At 46.9% G+C, this 19636-nt stretch overlaps 1 protein-coding gene across 1 annotated transcript; it reads right to left on the bottom strand.

Annotated features, from left to right (window-relative positions):
- Positions 1 to 1229: 1229 nt before the first annotated feature.
- Positions 1230 to 19636, bottom strand: CYBA (cytochrome b-245 alpha chain). Its single transcript, XM_088447970.1, has 6 exons — positions 19468 to 19636; positions 13061 to 13130; positions 6315 to 6389; positions 5102 to 5185; positions 2560 to 2641; positions 1230 to 2283 (listed from the first exon to the last, which is right to left on the bottom strand). Exons 1-6 carry the CDS (start codon positions 19523 to 19525, stop codon positions 2104 to 2106), a joined length of 549 nt encoding a protein of 182 aa, XP_088304096.1. The 5' UTR covers positions 19526 to 19636; the 3' UTR covers positions 1230 to 2103.

The raw sequence follows: 19636 nt of genomic DNA, 5'->3' as shown, positions 1-19636 counted from the left end.
CCATTTGTTTGGTTCTCATTGTTCCTGGGGACCGGCAGCCAGAGCCTTAACTAGACTTTTTTGGTGCCCTGTGCCAGAGAGGGCATTGGTGCCCCCTCCCCCCTCAGGGGCGTATCTAGATTGGGTGCAGAGTGTGCGGGGAACATGGGCCCCTGGGTCCAGGGGGGCCCCGCACCGCACACCCTGCACCCGTAATATTATTTACCTCTCCGGAGTCCCGTGTCGGGCGTCCGGCGCTGTGGAATGACTGGAAAATGGCCGCGGCCGCCATTTTCCCATCGTTTGTGCATGAGCAGTACAGGGAAAATGGCCGCCGCGGCCATTTTCCCGGTGCCCTGTGCATACACTATAGAGTCTGTAACTCCGGCGCTGGCCGCGCACAACTCAGTGAGAGGAGGGGGCCTGTATCGGAGACTGCACAAGGGCCCCCTCCTCTCTAGAAACGCCCCGCCCCCCCTCCCATTTTTTAAATAGGGACATAAGATAGTGCACCTGGAAAAAGGCCATGGCCTCATGGGGAAGGGCCAGGGAAGAGATAGGGGAGGCCAGGAGATGCTGGGGATAAATAGGGACATAATATAGTGTACCTGAGAGAGGGCCATGGCCTCATGGGGAAGGGCTAGGGAAGAGATAGGGGAGGCCAGGAGATGCTGGGGATAAATAGGGACATAATATAGTGCACCTGAGAGAGGGCCATGGCCTCATGGGGAAGGGCCAGGGAAGAGATAGGGGAGGCCAGGAGATGCTGGGGATAAATAGGGACATAATATAGTGCACCTGAGAGAGGGCCATGGCCTCATGGGGAAGGGCCGGGGAAGAGATAGGGGAGGCCAGGAGATGCTGGGGATAAATAGGGACATAATATAGTGCACCTGAGAGAGGGCCATGGCCTCATGGGGAAGGGCCGGGGAAGAGATAGGGGAGGCCAGGAGATGCTGGGGATGAAAGAAGAGGAAGCTACAAGTGAGAATGATAATAAAGAAGAAAACTGACAGCGCCCCCTGCCCTGTGGTGCCGTGCCATGCCACTGGTCGCACTACCATAGTTACGGCCCTGCCGGCAGCACCCAGTGTTAGTGAGCAGCAGGTTTGTGCATATTGGTTTATATTGTTGCATTGGGATATACATTAGCTCCAGGATATATTTGCTCCTTATTCTCTGTACAACGCTACGTAATATGTCAGCGCTATACGCCGCAGTGGCCACAAAAGTCTAAGGATCTCAGGAAATAAACAATACAGATCACACTTTATTTGCAGCATATATCAGTACACAACACTTATTACTAAAGCAGCATTTGTATACAGTGAAGCAGGCTGGTTATCTCCCTATTTGCACAAGTAGCGGACAGGACAAGACTGGTGATATCATGTGCGATATGGAGGACATTTACGAAATGGCGGCTTGCTCCTCCGCAGGCTTGTGCCCAAAATCGGAAAGCAACGCGCTTTGAACTTAATTATAGCGCTGCTCTAAATTTTGAGCTCAAACCTGCCGAAAAGCATATAAATACTCCCAGTATCTTTATCAGACGTTGGCGCACAGGTATCTATAACCCGTCACTGCCAAGAGTGAGACAGGCACATGTGCCAACCATTAGACTTCTAAATATAAAAATTCTCAGAGAATCCTGAGGTAAATACTATGTGATCATTCTTTCTCCTTCATGTAACGCGAAGCAACAGGCCGCTTCAAAAACAAACACCCCACATATTTCCTGCACAAATCCAAAGATGGCCGCCATTACGTCCCAACATTGGAAAGATGACCTATTATTGAACGTCTCTGATTAAGGACTCCTATTTAGCGTGAGACATAAGCAAAATGGCCATCTTCATTCTGCAACTCGCCACAAAGACAGCTATATTGAGTGAGCCTAGGCTCTCGTCCACAGAGTTGGATATTATAAAATGGAGGACGGTTCCAAGGCGGGAATGAGATTTTACCTCCACCCTCGGGAAGAAACCAACAGCTGTGGCCTGGAAAACCAGTTGAAATACAATAGTAGGTTATATAAACCGTCTATTATTAACAATGTACAAGAGAGAGAAAAAAAAAAAATCCTTTGGACGTGTGGTAGCGAGATATATACTAGGTCTAACGTCATACTTCATCCTGGACCGCAATGGGGTTGACATGTCCTTCATCCACCTGCTTCCGGCGCACCTCGGGGGGAGGCCGGGGAGGAGGGTTTTGTGGCGGATGCTTAATGGTCTCTGCCACTCTCAGTTTCGGCGCTGCTTGCATCTCAATGGGGCGCCATTCCTCGCCACGTATCGCAGCCTATAGAGAATAGAACAGATGTCAGTGCAAACAGAAGGGCACGAGAAGTCTGTGTGGACCCCACACTACTAAATACGCCATTAATAACTGGGGCTTATGTCACAAAAGCCTCTGGTCGCCTCACAGTTTACTTCATGGCACAGGGAACAGGTGAGATTTGTTTTGTGCCTCAGTGTGCAGATCCGCCGTACAGATGTGTGCCTGGCGTTTATAAATCAAGCGTAATAACCTGTCAGTAACCCACTACCATGTCCAATGAACATCCAGAATACTCACCAGCAGGTAAATAATGGCTGCAATACCAAGACACACTGTGCCCAAGATGGTGGCCAGGATGAATCCTCCGGGCACTGCCAACCTGTGGGAACAAACTCACTTTCAGGAAATCACTAGGATACACTAATATATGGAGGAGTAACCCTGTAATGGTAAGCAAGTCAGATCAATGCTTGTATCATAGGAAATAAGATTATTGGGGTGAGGGCTGAACGTATAGCCCAAATTACTCACTAAGCATCGCCTTAAATTTGTACAACAAACAAACAAAAACAATGGAGTATAATAAGTGTAATAATCGTTGTCCTGTCGTAAAAGGATGAATATATAAACCAGGGACATAGAGGAGCCTGGGGAGCAGCGCAGAATTTCTACCCCCCCGAGCCGCCCCCAATACCCAGTATATATAGTGTACTGATCAGGGGCTCACACCTCCCATTCCCCTGGGCATCCCGGTTCCCCAGCCTAACAAAAAGCCAAATTATGGTGAAGGGGCCTGGTTCCCGGTGACGGTAGACGTGGCAGCCGGTAGGTTGGGCACACATTGGCAGAAGAATGAAAACTTGGGATTCATGATTCGGCCAGTCACAGCTGGCATTGCATAAACTGTGTATGTACATACCTCCCAACATGACCCTCTCCAGGAGGGACACAGTGCTCTGGTCCTGGACTTCCCTGGTAAGAGGTGGGGCTGCATCACAGTTCACAATTCAAATAGGGGAGTCACACCAACTGTCATCTCACACACTGCCAACATCACTGGCTGGGACTCACTGGCAGTTGGTGTGACTCCCCTATTTGAATTTTGGACTGTGCTTCAGCCCCACCCCTGGAGCCTCCACCAATCATAAATTACCAGGGAAGTCCAGGACCAGAGCATTGTGTCCCTCCTGGACAGGGTCATGTTGGGAGGTATGTATGTATAGTAAGCATTTAATGCAAATACTGTATTCTGCACTAGGTGAAATTGTCTTTATAGCCATTTTAGGCCGTATATATGTATATGAAGCAACAATTTGCATTGAAAGCCACACCCCCATTGTGCCATATATGTTCTTTCAGATAATCATTTTGCATCTACATCATTGATGTCTAACAAGGTGACTTTCTCACTCTGCATGGTTACAATATATATATTTATTACGTATGTGATGTGTAGCCCATAGGCGGGGACAATCTCCGGATTGCATTGCGTTCTGGAAGTTGGTAAATATGGCAGCATCGGGGATTGCGGCTGCAGGCGGGAATGGATGGATCTGCTGCGGCCCCTTTGGCATACAATCGGGGGATAATAAACATTTGCTGTTACCCCCCCGAAAATGGCTGTATTTGGGGAATAAGCCACAAATATAAAATATTTACTGATAAATGGGCCCCAATGAGGAGTCAGGTTTAATAAGAGTTTCTATTTTTCATATTGAAGTACAGCATGCAGCAGTCAGTACGGGGATAGCCCTAATGTGGGTACCAGAACGCTGCCATGGATATAATGCACTGTGTGCTTTTTCCTTTTCAAGAGAGAAGTGAATGATGTTACAATGTATGTAATGTTCCTGAAGGTATGTGAATTACTGTCATGTGTTGGTGTTACTCAATGCATGTTCCACCCATGGTAAGGACGGAGGTGTCTGTTACTCAATGCATGTTCCACCCATGGCAAGGACGGAGGTGTCTGTGTTACTCAATGCATGTTCCACCCATGGTAAGGATGGAGGTGTCTGTGTTACTCAATGCATGTTCCACCCATGGTAAGGACGGAGGTGTCTGTTACTCAATGCATGTTCCACCCATGGTAAGGACGGAGGTGTCTGTTACTCAATGCATGTTCCACCCATGGTAAGGATGGAGGTGTCTGTTACTCAATGCATGTTCCACCCATGGTAAGGATGGAGGTGTCTGTGTTACTCAATGCATGTTCCACCCATGGTAAGGACGGAGGTGTCTGTGTTACTCAATGCATGTTCCACCCATGGTAAGGACGGAGGTGTCTGTGTTACTCAATGCATGTTCCACCCATGGCAAGGACGGAGGTGTCTGTGTTACTCAATGCATGTTCCACCCATGGTAAGGACGGAGGTGTCTGTTACTCAATGCATGTTCCACCCATGGTAAGGACGGAGGTGTCTGTGTTACTCAATGCATGTTCCACCCATGGTAAGGACAGAGGTGTCTGTTACTCAATGCATGTTCCACCCATGGTAAGGACGGAGGTGTCTGTTACTCAATGCATGTTCCACCCATGGTAAGGACAGAGGTGTGTTACTCAATGCATGTTCCACCCATGATAAGGACAGAGGTGTGTTACTCAATGCATGTTCCACCCTTGGTAAGGACGGAGGTGTCTGTTACTCAATGCATGTTCCACCCATGGTAAGGACGGAGGTGTCTGTTACTCAATGCATGTTCCACCCATGGTAAGGACGGAGGTGGCTGTGTTACTCAATGCATGTTCCACCCATGGTAAGGACGGAGGTGTCTGTGTTACTCAATGCATGTTCCACCCAATGAAAGTACAAAGTTATGGGTTATTAGCAATACTTACCCTGCATGCAAGATGGCACGAACATAATAATTACGTGTCAGGGGCCCAAACACTTTCACCACCGCCGTCATGTACTTCTGTCCACTGTAAACACAAAGACCCAGGTGTCAGTCTGCCCATATAATAATGGGGAACCCTCTTAATTGCCCTACATGTGATGTTCTCCGGTCTGGGTTACATGAGAATTCAAATGTTCTTCAGACCTGCTTCATCTGATAGGAACAGGTACCTCACCAACGCCAACGGGTGAGAATTCACCCGCACCCAATGTTAAGTCCCCTATTTATAGCTACAGACATAAATACTAACAGTAAACCGGTTGCCTACAATTCATTAACAGCATATGATGCCTATTAATTCTCTATGAACTACCGTAGTGACTTCCCTGAGGCACCTTATGCCTCATGCCTCAGTGATAGAACAGACTTCTAGCAAATTAACGGACTGAATTTTGATTGCCTCCACAGAATGGCTCCATCCGCCGTATGTAGGTGACGAATGCTTTACACTTATCAGTATATATGGGGAAGACGTGCTGTAAATCACTGTAATAACCTCATTTTTGCTCCAATAATGCCGGTAATTACACTATAAGGGTTATATTTAGCAAGGCGCAGCTTTAACACCTCCACACACTGCATGAGGTTTAAAACCCCAGTCATGCAGTTTGGAAGCTGAACACCCAAAACCGTATGCGACATGTTAGGGTTTTAAAAACTCATTAACCTCATGGAAAACAAGCCAGTCCCACCACAACGGAAACACCTTTTTGCTTCTTACCCGGGTACCCAATGTCCAGGGGTACCAGGAGGTCCCAGCGCTATAGAGCATTGGGCTGGTCCTCACTTAGTTCGGGGGCCCAATTGTTTCCCCCTCCATTCGCTGCCACTCCTCCTACGTATGGTAATATAACTAAGGCGGTGTAGCTGATCACACGTTTGCTAAAATAGATCCAACTGTGATGTCTCTGGTCCATTGGGAGAACTCCTCATAGTGCAGGGGGTGCAGTCACTGAGAATCCCGGATGTTAGGGGGAGCGGTAGTGCTGAATCGCCCGACCTGCGTCCCCGCACTGTGGGGCCTATTCTAAGCATGGCCAGCGATGCACAACTCCGCCCTTTGCTGTGGTGGTCAGTGATTAGCGCACAATATTCCCGATATATACACCAATGTATGTACCTGACACCCCCAGGACACGAGACGCCCCACTCACCATCTCTCCATCGTTGAACCCTTCTTCCTCTTGCTTCTCGGATATTCCAGGAGGGCGACGAAGACTCCGGCAGCTCTGGGAACAGAAGTTAAGAAATCTCTCCACGGAAATTATCTATATGCCCTAAAGTTACCCGGAACGTCCCTGTCACTTACCGGGACATGCCATGAGACGTGTACATTGTATGTGCCATATGGAATGTAGACAAATGTTCTGCGATCAGCGACACATTCCCAGCTGGTGTTTCTGTGTTTTACTACCTGGTCTCTCCATCCTTATGCCCAATCCATCGCCTGACGTCATTGCTAGGGACAACGGCGCCCATTGCCCCAATATGAGCACCAAAAAATCCTTTCAAATGACTTGTACGTCGAGCGATCATAAGAAGGGGCTGTAATTACCACTTAGGGGCATATTCAATTAGCGGCGAAAACGGACGTTTTTCGGCAAAAAAAAAACAGGCGAAAACACAAAAGTTTTCTCCATTCCAGACCAGGCGGAAAAAAAAAAAAGCTAAATCCCTATTTTTGGCTAAAAATGTGGGGATTTCTTTCAGAACCTTTTGGACACTCTGCCTAATGATAAATGACCCATTTTTTTTCCCGTAAGTTGCGCACTTTGGCAAAAAACGACAGCGCAAATTTTGGGTAAAAAAAAAAAACTATGAAAATGGTTTTAATGTATTGGGTCTGATTTTTTGGGGGACAGTATGGATGTGTGAAGTATTTTAAACATCGCACGTGGTCGCAGCAGGCTTTTTTTACGGTTTTCAAAATTGCGTTTGTACGACACGAAAATATACTTGCACCCATTTTAATGTACCACTAATTTACGTGGAACAGTAATTTCCTGGAAAAAAAATAGCTTCCTATCATTTTGAACGTTTTTTTTTCACCCAAAATTGCGTGGTCTTTTTTCGACAAAGTGCGCAACTTACAAAATTTTTTGGGGGTAATTTAGCATTAAGGGGGGGGGGGGGTTGCAAAGGGTTCTGAAAAAAATCCCTAATCTTTTGCCAAAAATAGGGATTTTGCATTTTTTTTTTGCGTGGTCTGGGATGGAGAAAACTTATCTCCATTTTTTTTTTCGCCAACTGTGTTTTCGCCTGTTTTTGGCCGTAAATATCGCAGGTTTTTGTCAAAAAACTTCAGTTTTCGCCGCTAATTGAACACGGCCCTCAGTATTAGAGCACGCATGAATGCCTTTTATTTAATCTACTAATAAGAAGATGCTCATCACTAGACTCATTCGGCAATACATTGTAGGGAAATTATTTATTATTCTTGACCCTCTCGCTCTTTTTAAAAAGCAAAAAAAACATTGGGAAGCCTTTGTCTAGGGGACTGGTTAATGTATTTCTTTGTTATCCTATAATTGTATAGTGCCAGCATACGCTGTAACGCTTCACAATATAATTGATAACACAAGACTGGGAATTAACAGAGAGGATAATACGGCCCTAGTGGTAAGTTTACAGCCACCGTAGGCCATCACACAAGCCAACAGCCGCCATTAATGTAGCCAACACGGACTAGGCCGATCCAATCACATATCGGATTTGTTTCTGGGGGACCGCTGCTGCTTAATGCCGGTTTACCGTCTTATTAAATAATACTAACGTTTGTAAAATAATAGTGTGCCTGCTAAGTGTAGGTAAAAGAATAATCACAGGGATATAAAGGTCACAGCCTAGGATGTCCCGGGATTTAGTGTCACCCACATCAGGAGGAAGTGGTGTGAGAAGTTCTGTACCTGAGGTAAGAGACCAGATAGAGATTCCTGTCAGAGTTGTACAAATATTGCTACAGGTGGGGGAAGTTATTACAGGACGCACAAGAGGCCTGTTCACTGAGCACAAGGAAATTCCCATACTACCCGTTACTAGCGCCCATGACCGCATTACACGATGCGCTCTTAGCACCGGCATGTATCAGGGAGGGGCTCCCTATTTTTATCTGTGTCCTCAGCGCTGATAAATGACACCTATATACAATATTGATATCGTGAGGGCCGACATCCCCCTTACCAGCTGCCCTCCAATAGGGCGCTAGTTTTCTTATTAATTAATCGGAGCGAAGAGACTGCTGGGCTCCTGCGTCTACAGACCACAGACCGGGCTCCTGCGTCTACAGACCACAGACCGGGCTCCTGCATCTACAGACCACAGACCGGGCTCCTGCATCTACAGACCACAGACCGGGCTCCTGCATCTACAGACCACAGACCGGGCTCCTGCGTCTACAGACCACAGACCGGGCTCCTGCGTCTACAGACCACAGACCGGGCTCCTGCATCTACAGACCGGGCTCCTGCATCTACAGACCACGGACCGGGCTCCTGTGTCTACAGACCGGGCTCCTGCGTCTACAGACCACAGACCGGGCTCCTGCGTCCACAGACCGGGCTCCTGCGTCCACAGACCGGGCTCCTGCGTCCACAGACCACAGACCGGGCTCCTGCGTCCACAGACCGGGCTCCTGCGTCCACAGACCGGGCTCCTGCATCTACAGACCACAGATCGGGCTCCTGCGTCTACAGACCGGGCTCTTGCATCTACAGACCGGGCTCCTGCATCTACAGACCACAGATCGGGCTCCTGCGTCTACAGACCGGGCTCCTGCATCTACAGACCACAGACCGGGCTCCTGCGTCCACAGACCACAGACCGGGCTCCTGCGTCCACAGACCACAGACCGGGCTCCTGCGTCCACAGACCACAGACCGGGCTCCTGCGTCCACAGACCACAGACCGGGCTCCTGCGTCCACAGACCACAGACCGGGCTCCTGCGTCTACAGACTACAGATCTGGCTCCTGCGTCTACAGACCGGGCTCCTGCATCTACAGACCACAGATCGGGCTCCTGCGTCCACAGACCACAGACCGGGCTCCTGCGTCCACAGACCGGGCTCCTGCGTCCACAGACCGGGCTCCTGCGTACACAGACCACAGACCGGGCTCCTGCGTCCACAGACAGGGCTCCTGCATCTACAGACCACAGACCGGGCTCCTGCGTCCACAGACCACAGACCGGGCTCCTGCGTCCACAGACCACAGACCGGGCTCCTGCGTCCACAGACCACAGACCGGGCTCCTGCGTCCACAGACCACAGACCGGGCTCCTGCGTTCACAGACCACAGACCGGGCTCCTGCGTCCACAGACCACAGACCGGGCTCCTGCGTCCACAGACCACAGACCGGGCTCCTGCGTCTACAGACCACAGACCGGGCTCCTGCGTCCACAGACCACACATGCACGGCATCCATTGTCTGGTTAGTATTGCGATGTGTAGCCCATGCTTACGCCATCTTCAGATGGCGTAAGTTGCGAGGACCGAACTCCGGAAATGCTTTGCATTCTGGATCTTGGTAAATCTGACATCATCAGTGTCTGGCAGAAATGGAGGGACAGCAGCAGACATAATAATACATTTCCCTCCACATAATACATTGCAGGGATACTAATTATTTGCGGATATCCACCAATAACTGGTGTGTTGAAGGGAATATACCACAAATAGTTAATGATAAATGGTCCCAATAGTGAGAGGAATAATGGAGGCTAGGGCATAATGACAGGGAGAGAGGTCACCATTAGCTATGGGCCAGGAAGAGGTAGAATATTCTGGTTATTATTGATAACAATAGAGAAATAGCCGGGTGTGAGGACTAAAACTAGAAGATGAGCGGAAAATAACGTATAGCGCTAAGGGACACGATACACCAGCAATAACAAGTACAAAATAAATACACTGGGTGGGGAAACAGGAGTGATATAAAATTAATTGTTCCCCTTTATTCAGTGCAGACAGAATGTGAGTCACATGGCAACGTGTCTTTGGATCGGGGAGAAAACGTACAATAGCACAGGAGAACATACAAACTCCACACAGATAATAGTAATGTAACTATCTATGCAGCAATGTATTTCACAAGAGACTTCTACATCTACCTCCATATGACTATTGAGGATACACACCCGGCTCGTCAATTAGACAATGACCCAGGGGGCATGAGGGGCTCGGATACCTGGAAGCCATTTTATGTTCTTGGGGTTTTTTTGTTTTCTTTTTAAACAGGATAAAAGCCCAAACCAGTATCTTCCAAAGACCCTTCTATATTATGTAAGAAAAAGGATGCTAAATACATGTTTCATGATTCTAGTCCTAATTATTCTCACACACTGGGCCTATCTGAAGTGTGCGCTATTGCAGCTGTGTCTTTATGCTAATGCCGTGGCCGCTGATCCGCGAACAGACGCCCACCGGCGCTAATCAGCTGCTGTGCATATTAGGTCGCACCATTGGAGATTGCACCTTGGAGGCGCAATTGCACTATGGAGGTGCAGAATCTTCGTCTGAACATGTCCGCCGGCGTCAGTGCAACTGCGGCAAAAGAAGCAGTCGCTGACCCGGACATGCTAGAACCCCATTGGTGACCATCCAGACACACCCACTGAAACCGCCTCTCTGTCCAAATTCGTTCTGCGTTTTTCAGCGGTAACTATGCGCAGACTGAAAACATCGGCCTCTTACGTGAGACATCGACACTGCGACACCACCCTTGAATCAGGTCCAATGAGTGCACCCTCACGGTTATACTCAGCAATGTGATGTGTTATCTCTCCCATTCATTGAAGTTATATAATTTTTTATATGGTTTATGTTTTTTCCCGTTACAATAAGCACCGAGGGTTTAAATTTACTATCGTCGCCCACACACTGGTTATACAGTCAGGTGCATAAATATTGGGACATTGACAGAATTTTCATATTTTGGCCTCTATTCACCACCACAATGGCTTTGAAATGAAACAAACAAGATGTGATTTACCTGCAGACTTTCAGATTTAATTTGAGGGTAATTACATCCAAATCAGGTGAACGTTGTAGGAATTACAACGGTTTCTATATGTGCCTCCCACTTTTTAAGGGGCCAAAAGTAATGGGACAAACTAAACAATCCTAAATCTAACTTTCACTTTTTAATACTTTGCTGCAAATCCTTTGCAGGCAATTACAGCCTGAAGTCTGGAATGCATAGACATCACCAGACGCTGGGTTTCATCCCTGGTGATGCTCTGCCAGGCCTCTACTGCAAATGTCTTCAGTTCCTGCTTGTTCTTGGGGCATTTTCCCTTCAGTTTTGTCTTCATCAAGTGAAATGCATGCTCAATCGGATTCAGGTCAGGGGATTGACTTGGCCATTGCATAACATTCCACTTTTTAGCCTTAAAAAACTCTTTGGTTGCTTTTGCAGTATGCTTCGGGTCATTGTCCATCTGCACTGTGAAGCACCGTCCAATGAGTTCTGAAGCATTTGACTGAATATGAGCATATAATATTGCCCGAAACACTTCAGAATTCATTCTGCTGCTTTTGTCAGCAGTCTCATCATCAATAAATACAAGGGAACCAGTTCCATTGGCAGCCATACATGCCCACGCCATGACCCTACCACCACCATGCTTCACTGATGAGGTGGTATGTTTTGGATCATGAGCAGTTCCTTTCCTTCTCTTCTGTTCCCATCACTCTGGTACAAGTTGATCTTTGTCTCATCTGTCAATAGGATGTTGTTCCAGAACTGTAATGGCTTTTTTAGATGTTGTTTGGCAAACTCTAATCTGGTCTTCCTGTTTTTGTGGCTCAGCAATGGTTTACATCTTGTGGTGAAACCTCTATATTCACTCTTGTGAAGTCTTCTCTTGATTGTTGACTTTGACACATATACACCTACCTCCTGGAGAGAGTTCTTGATTTGGCCAGCATTTGAAGGGGTTTTTCTTTACCAGGGAAATAATTCTTCTGTCATCCACCACAATTGTTTTCCGTGGTCTTCCAGGTCTTTTGGTGTTGCTGAGCTCTCCGGTGCATTCTTTCTTTTTAAGAATGTTCCAAACAGTTGATTTGACCACACCTAATGTTTTTGCTATCTCTCTGATGGGTTTGTTTTGATTTTTCAGCCTAAAGATGGCTTGCTTCACTGATAGTGACAGCTCTTTGGATCTCATATTGAGAGTTGACAGCAACTGATTCCAAATGCAAATGTCACACCTAGAATCAACTCCAGACCTTTTACCTGTTTAATTGATAATGAAATAACGAGGGAATAGCCCACACCTGTCCATGAAATAGCTTTTGAGTTGATAGTCCCATTACTTTTGGCCCCTTAAAAAGTGGGAGGCACATATAGAAACCGTTGTAATTCCTACACCGTTCACCTGATTTGGATGTAATTACCCTCAAATTAAATCTGAAAGTCTGCAGTTTAAGCACATCTTGTTTGTTTCATTTCAAAGCCATTGTGGTGGTGAATAGAGGCCAAAATATGAAAATTCTGTCAATGTCCCAATATTTATGCACCTGTGTGTGTGTGTGTATATATATATATATAAACTCGTGACAGCTGAAACCCAATAAGATCCGGTAAAAAGAACCGAACGGAACCGAGTAGAACCGAGCCTGCACATCCCTAATATATATATATATATATATATATATATATATATATACACACACACACACACAAACAGGAAGTCTGTCCAGAAGCGCAAAACAAATTCATCTTTTATAATCTTATCTTAAAGGACTAAATGACTCAATATGAATTATTACAAGGTCGGATTAACACGAGGTGATGAATCGCTGCAAATCGCCCCCGGAACTGAATACAGTGAGACTCTGAGGGGGGTGCCGGGAAATGGGGACTCGCCCACCACAAGGGACATTTGTCACAAAGGATACATTGAGTAAGCTCCAAACTGCCAACCTTTGAACTGCCCGGCCACCGCCACAATGCCGCCAGCGAGGAGAACTGTAGAAAGACAAACATATTAGTTCAATCAAGATGTCCGTCCCCTAATATCTGCCCGTTTTCATGTATACCAGATAGTGCATACCTGCCATCAGATTCACCATGTTGTTATACTTCCAGGGAATATCTTTATTAATATTTAGTTTTTTTTTCTTTTACAGGTAATTTATACATAAGGAACATTCATTCTGTGATAAACCGGATGATGAGGCAGAAAGTCGGGATTTCAGGGTCTATGCTGTACGTCTGAGAGGGTGTGCAATGTCTGAGGGGCACTCTGGGAAGGGTGAAGGGGGGGTGCTTTGGACTTTTTGGGCTAGGTGATCTTACTACTAATATTAATGGCCATGTGCGGCCTTTTGAAAGTCTACAGGGCCGCACGTGATCTGTGTCCGGTTGTCGCTCACTGATTTAGATGCATTTACACGTGTGTTGAGCCCGTGTTCTTTTACATGCATTTGTGATAAAGCAGAAGTTTCATCGTGCTCTAGTCTGTGAGAAACACACTTGTATATAAACTCTTGTTAACCACAAGTTCTTAATGAGTTCCCAATCACATGAACGGGCTTTTTCAGGCATGCTGAACCATAACGCAACTAAAATGAAACACACACATATGAAGGGAGAGTCTGTTTACATGCTTCAAGCTAGCATTAATACATGATAACACTACAGTACATTGTTCCTATAGCAGTGGGGGTGAGGTCTTACAGGAACAGTCAGTGATAGTCATTTAATCACAGGACATGAGAATCACAACTATCTGTACATACGGAAGACATGGTGGATGAACATGCAAATTTTGCAACAGAAAACACTGTAAACATCCCATAGAAGAGAGTTTGGGGTATGTACTGACAGAAGTATACATTTACGGTAATGCCATTAACATTATGGACCTTAGAGCACAACACAGGCTTGTGCTGATACAGCATATGCTCTTACAGGCAATCTGTAGCAACATTTATTAGGGCTCATCAGTGTAGGTGCACAGTTTTCTAGTCAGCTTGTAGAACACTTGTATATTGTCCCTAGTGAGTAATGCCTCACCTCATCTCATTACCGAAACAAATCTTCAAGGACTGCACAGTATATAGCGATGAAAGTAACCACGCCAGGGTGCCAGCATGGCAGCGATATCCATGGGACAGTAATATACCCCTTTTCCACTGCCGAAATAACCCGGGTTATTGCTGGGTTTGGAAAAGGGTTTAGTGACCCGGGAATACGAATCCAACCTGGGTAGTGACCAGGGTTCGACACAGGAAGGGCCTGGGCTAAGGGGCAGTGTAAATGGGTAATCCTGGTCAGATTACCTGGGTCCTGTTTGCAGCATGGGGAGAACCGGCTTTCCGGGTGCTTAGAGATGATGTCATCTCCAAGTGACGGCATATGAGTTAAACTGCACACGGGTGCAGTGTGAACAGCACTGATCCGGGAATAACGCAGGTCAGTGCCCCGGTGTGAAAGGAGTCTGACCTGGTTTGGAAGCGTGTTCCAAATCACTGGTCGGACCCGGGATTTTGGTGGAAAAGGTGTATAACTGATGTGACGGAGTCTCTGTATAGCGCTGTGTTATAGGGTTACATCGCATTATAACATTGGTCATATCTACATCAGTGTTTCTCAAACTCAGTCCTCATGCAACCCTAACAGTGCATGTTTTCAAGATATCCCCAGGAATAATTAGTATAACCTGCAGATCTATTGTGTTAGTCCCTTAACACAACTGTGCTCCAGCTAGATAATCTTGAAAACATGCACTGTTAGGGTTCCCGGAGGACTGGTCTGTATGTATGTTGGTTGCAGCACAGATGGGTTACGTGTTAGAAGTAATACGTGCACATCTCCCTGCTTACTAAGACCTGCTCCCGCCATGAAGCAATCGGAGAACAGGATACACACTGATGAAACACACTATGCAGCAACGAGCCGCTTCTCCACTTCCCCCCAGAAAGATGAACTAGCTCGTGTCTTGCAACGGGGCCATTGCCCAAGACCACAGTATATTATACAGAACGCCTCACGTAACTAAGGCAGCCGAGCGCATGTTGTGCTGTCATTCCCCTGTTCAGCAACTGTGCAGATTATTAACTTACTAACGTCTATAGGGTCTGCAGAACATTGCTCCAGCCAGAGCCGTAACTAGACGTTTTGTGCCAGAGAGAGCATTAGTGCCCCCCCCCATTTTTTGAATAGGGACATATTAGATAGTGCACCTGAGAGAGGGCCATGGCCTCATGGGGAAGGGCCAGGGAAGAGATAGGAGAGGCCAGGAGATGCTGGGGATAAATAGGGACATAATATAGTGCACCTGAGAGAGGGCCATGGCCTCATGGTGAAGGGCCAGGGAAGAGATAGGGGAGGCCAGGAGATGCTGGGGATAAATAGGGACATAATATAGTGCACCTGAGAGAGGGCCATGGCCTCATGGGGAAGGGCCAGGGAAGAGATAGGGGGGCCAGGAGATATAGTGCACCTGAGAGAAGGCCATGGCCTCATGGGGAAGGGCCAGGGATGAGATAGGGGAGGCCAGGAGATGCTGGGGATAAATAGGGACATAATATAGTGCACCTGAGAGAGGGCCATGGCCTCATGGGGAAGGGCCAGGGAAGAGCTAGGGGAGGCCAGGAGATTCTGGGGATAAATAGGGACATAATATAGTGCACCTGAGAGAAGGCCATGGCCTCATGGGGAAGGGCCAGGGAAGAGATAGGGGAGGCCAGGAGATGCTGGGGATAAATAGGGACATAATATAGTGCACCTGAGAGAGGGCCATGGCCTCATGGGGAAGGGCCAGGGAAGAGATAGGGGAGGCCAGGAGATGCTGGGGATAAATAGGGACATAATATAGTGCACCTGAGAGAGGGCCATGGCCTCATGGGGAAGGGCCAGGGAAGAGCTAGGGGAGGCCAGGAGATTCTGGGGATAAATAGGGACATAATATAGTGCACCTGAGAGAAGGCCATGGCCTCATGGGGAAGGGCCAGGGAAGAGATAGGGGAGGCCAGGAGATGCTGGGGATAAATAGGGACATAATATAGTGCACCTGAGAGAGGGCCATGGCCTCATGGGGAAGGGCCAGGGAAGAGATAGGGGAGGCCAGGAGATGCTGGGGATAAATAGGGACATAATATAGTGCACCTGAGAGAGGGCCATGGCCTCATGGGGAAGGGCCAGGGAAGAGATAGGGGAGGCCAGGAGATGCTGAGGACAAATAAGAGGAAGCTACAAGTGAGAATGATAAACAGGAAAAGTGACAGGTCCAAACAGCACCCCCTGCCCTGCGGTGCCCTGTGCCATGGCACTGGTCGCACTACCCTAGTTACGGCCCTGGCTCCAGCTAACCCCTGATATGTACAGAATGATACATTGTACAAAGATAAACGAAAACTGAGAATAGTCCCAAAGCAGACATGTTCCCATCTACAGTTATTCAGGGAAGTGTGTTCCTGCCCATAATTCCTTACTGGAACAGTGCTTACACCTTATACATTACATAAAGTTGTTACTACTGAAAACAATCCCACTTTAAGAGACATTGGGCCTAATTCAGGGGTGGATGCAGTGATGTCGGATGTTTTCAGTCTGCGTCGCACTGCGCCTGTATGCCGATGGTTACCGCTTAAAGACGCACATAGAGATTACTCGCAGAGAGATGCGTTTTCGGAGGGCGTTTCTGGGTGGCAGCTGGTGGCGGCTAGTCATACACGGGCGTGTCGCGGCTATGTTCAGATGGAGGATCTGCGCCTCCATAGGGCTGGTGCAATCTTCGATGGTGCGTCCTAAAACATACAGCGACGGATTAGCGCCACAGCGTGTCTCAGTAGGTGGATGACCAGTCATGGTATTTGCATAAAGACTCAGTGGTAGAAAAGACGCAGTCGCAGCTTCAATCACAGAATCGCGCACATTGTGGGGACACTTTACAGTCAGCTAAAATGATATAATACAAGTGATAGTAATAAACGTATAAACTCCTGTAATAAGCAGTGAGAGCAACTTATGTATCATAGAGAATAATGCACCCCCTACTGTAAGCTATTATAGGAGTTAGACGTCACCTATTCCGTTATATGGTCCTATAATTTGTCAGTGACTTCTAATAGCTTTATAACATACAGCATTAGCCTATAGAGAAGTGCACATAAATGTCCTAGTGATCAGCCACAGACGTCCCTCACATGGCGTTCTAAAGTACGTGGTTTAATGAATGATATAACTTCTACTTTAAAATAGAAGGGACTGTTCCATCCAGTGCCCCAAGAGCTTGCACTCTCTGTGAATACAGTGTTGCAGGAACGCAATGACCGGAGTGGAAGAACCAGGTGTGGAATGTGGATTTCTGTTTCCTCATTCATCAGTGTATAATAGGCAGACATTACACTAATGGTGCTTAACCCTTCATAGCCAGGACTGGGTATAATAGGCAGACATTACACTAATGGTGCTTAACCCTTCATAGCCAGGACTGGGTATAATAGGCAGACATTACACTAATGGTGCTTAACCCTTCATAGCCAGGACTGGGTATAATAGGCAGACATTACACTAATGGTGCTTAACCCTTCATAGCCAGGACTGGGTATAATAGGCAGACATTACACTAATGGTGCTTAACCCTTCATAGCCAGGACTGGGTATAATAGGCAGACATTACACTAATGGTGCTTAACCCTTCATAGCCAGGACTGGGTATAATAGGCAGACATTACACTAATGGTGCTTAACCCTTCATAGCCAGGACTGGGTATAATAGGCAGACATTACACTAATGGTGTTTAACCCTTCATAGCCAGGACTGTGTATAATAGGCAGACACTACACTAATGGTGCTTAACCCTTCATAGCCAGGACTGTGTATAATAGGCAGACATTACACTAATGGTGCTTAACCCTTCATAGCCAGGACTGGGTATAATAGGCAGACATTACACTAATGGTGCTTAACCCTTCATAGCCAGGACTGGGTATAATAGGCAGACACTACACTAATGGTGCTTAACCCTTCATAGCCAGGACTGTGTATAATAGGCAGACATTACACTAATGGTGCTTAACCCTTCATAGCCAGGACTGGGTATAATAGGCAGACACTACTCTAATGGTGCTTAACCCTTCATAGCCAGGACTGGGTATAATAGGCAGACATTACACTAATGGTGCTTAACCCTTCATAGCCAGGACTGGGTATAATAGGCAGACATTACACTAATGGTGCTTAACCCTTCATAGCCAGGACTGGGTATAATAGGCAGACATTACACTAATGGTGCTTAACCCTTTATAGCCAGGACTGGGTATAATAGGCAGACATTACACTAATGGTGCTTAACCCTTCATAGCCAGGACTGTGTATAATAGGCAGACATTACACTAATGGTGCTTAACCCTTCATAGCCAGGACTGTGTATAATAGGCAGACATTACACTAATGGTGCTTAACCCTTCATAGCCAGGACTGGGTATAATAGGCAGACATTACACTAATGGTGCTTAACCCTTCATAGCCAGGACTGGGTATAATAGGCAGACATTACACTAATGGTGCTTAACCCTTCATAGCCAGGACTGTGTATAATAGGCAGACATTACACTAATGGTGCTTAACCCTTCATAGCCAGGACTGGGTATAATAGGCAGACATTACACTAATGGTGCTTAACCCTTCATAGCCAGGACTGTGTATAATAGGCAGACATTACACTAATGGTGCTTAACCCTTCATAGCCAGGACTGGGTATAATAGGCAGACATTACACTAATGGTGCTTAACCCTTCATAGCCAGGACTGGGTATAATAGGCAGACATTACACTACTGGTGCTTAACCCTTCATAGCCAGGACTGGGGTCAGGGTAACATTAACACAAGAAAAGGTGCCTGAAGAGAGGAAATATAAAGCAGGGTTCTAATGTAAAAGTGTGAAGACGCGCTAGTAACACGCTAGTAACTCTGGGCTAATAGGACCGGGAATCAGCAATGTTACATCCTGTATTTCCCTAATGTCTGTGTCACTACAGAGGACCTGACAGAAGGGGGTACACTGGCTGTTTAACTGCTTATTGCATAGTATACAAGGCACAGTGTAACAATCAGGTAACAACCCGCTGAGAGGGGCTTTTTAGTGACTGGCATCAGGCGCCTTCATGGCAATTTCACTTACTTGTTTTGCATGTTGTTGAGACAAGATTTAAAATTAAAAGATGGAAGTAGAGATTATAACAGAGCAATATATATATTATACACACATGTATATATTATACACACACACACACCACTTTGTATGTTATTACCCAGTGCCCCAGTGATGGGGAACAATACCAGGTCATACTCACTCAGTCCTGATGCCAAGGCCTGCTCATTCGCCCACATCGCCCATTCTATCTGGCCCATCGCTGGCACTCTCAGTGGTGCTCTCAGGAGTTAACTAGTAACAGCTCTGCCGCAGACTATCACTTCCTGCTGGATGGGGCTGTGTCATATAGCTGCTTCCCCTCCCACTAC

The sequence above is a fragment of the Taudactylus pleione genome, unplaced genomic scaffold (genome assembly GCF_031769625.1).
Source record: "Taudactylus pleione unplaced genomic scaffold, aTauple2 ptg000447l, whole genome shotgun sequence".
NCBI classification, from domain to species: domain Eukaryota; kingdom Metazoa; phylum Chordata; class Amphibia; order Anura; family Myobatrachidae; genus Taudactylus; species Taudactylus pleione.
The sequence above is the reverse complement of the archived record's forward strand: the minus strand, read 5'-3'. Positions and strand labels throughout refer to the sequence as shown.

Coding starts and splice junctions, on each gene's coding strand:
- CYBA (XM_088447970.1), bottom strand. CDS start 19,525: ATGGGCCAGATAGAATGGGCGATGTGGGCGAATGAGCAGGCCTTGGCA. Junction 5,186..6,314: donor GGTTCAACGATGGAGAGATG/GTGAGTGGGGCG, acceptor TTGTGTTTACAG/TGGACAGAAGTACATGACGG. Junction 2,642..5,101: donor CGTGCCATCTTGCATGCAGG/GTAAGTATTGCT, acceptor TTGTTCCCACAG/GTTGGCAGTGCCCGGAGGAT.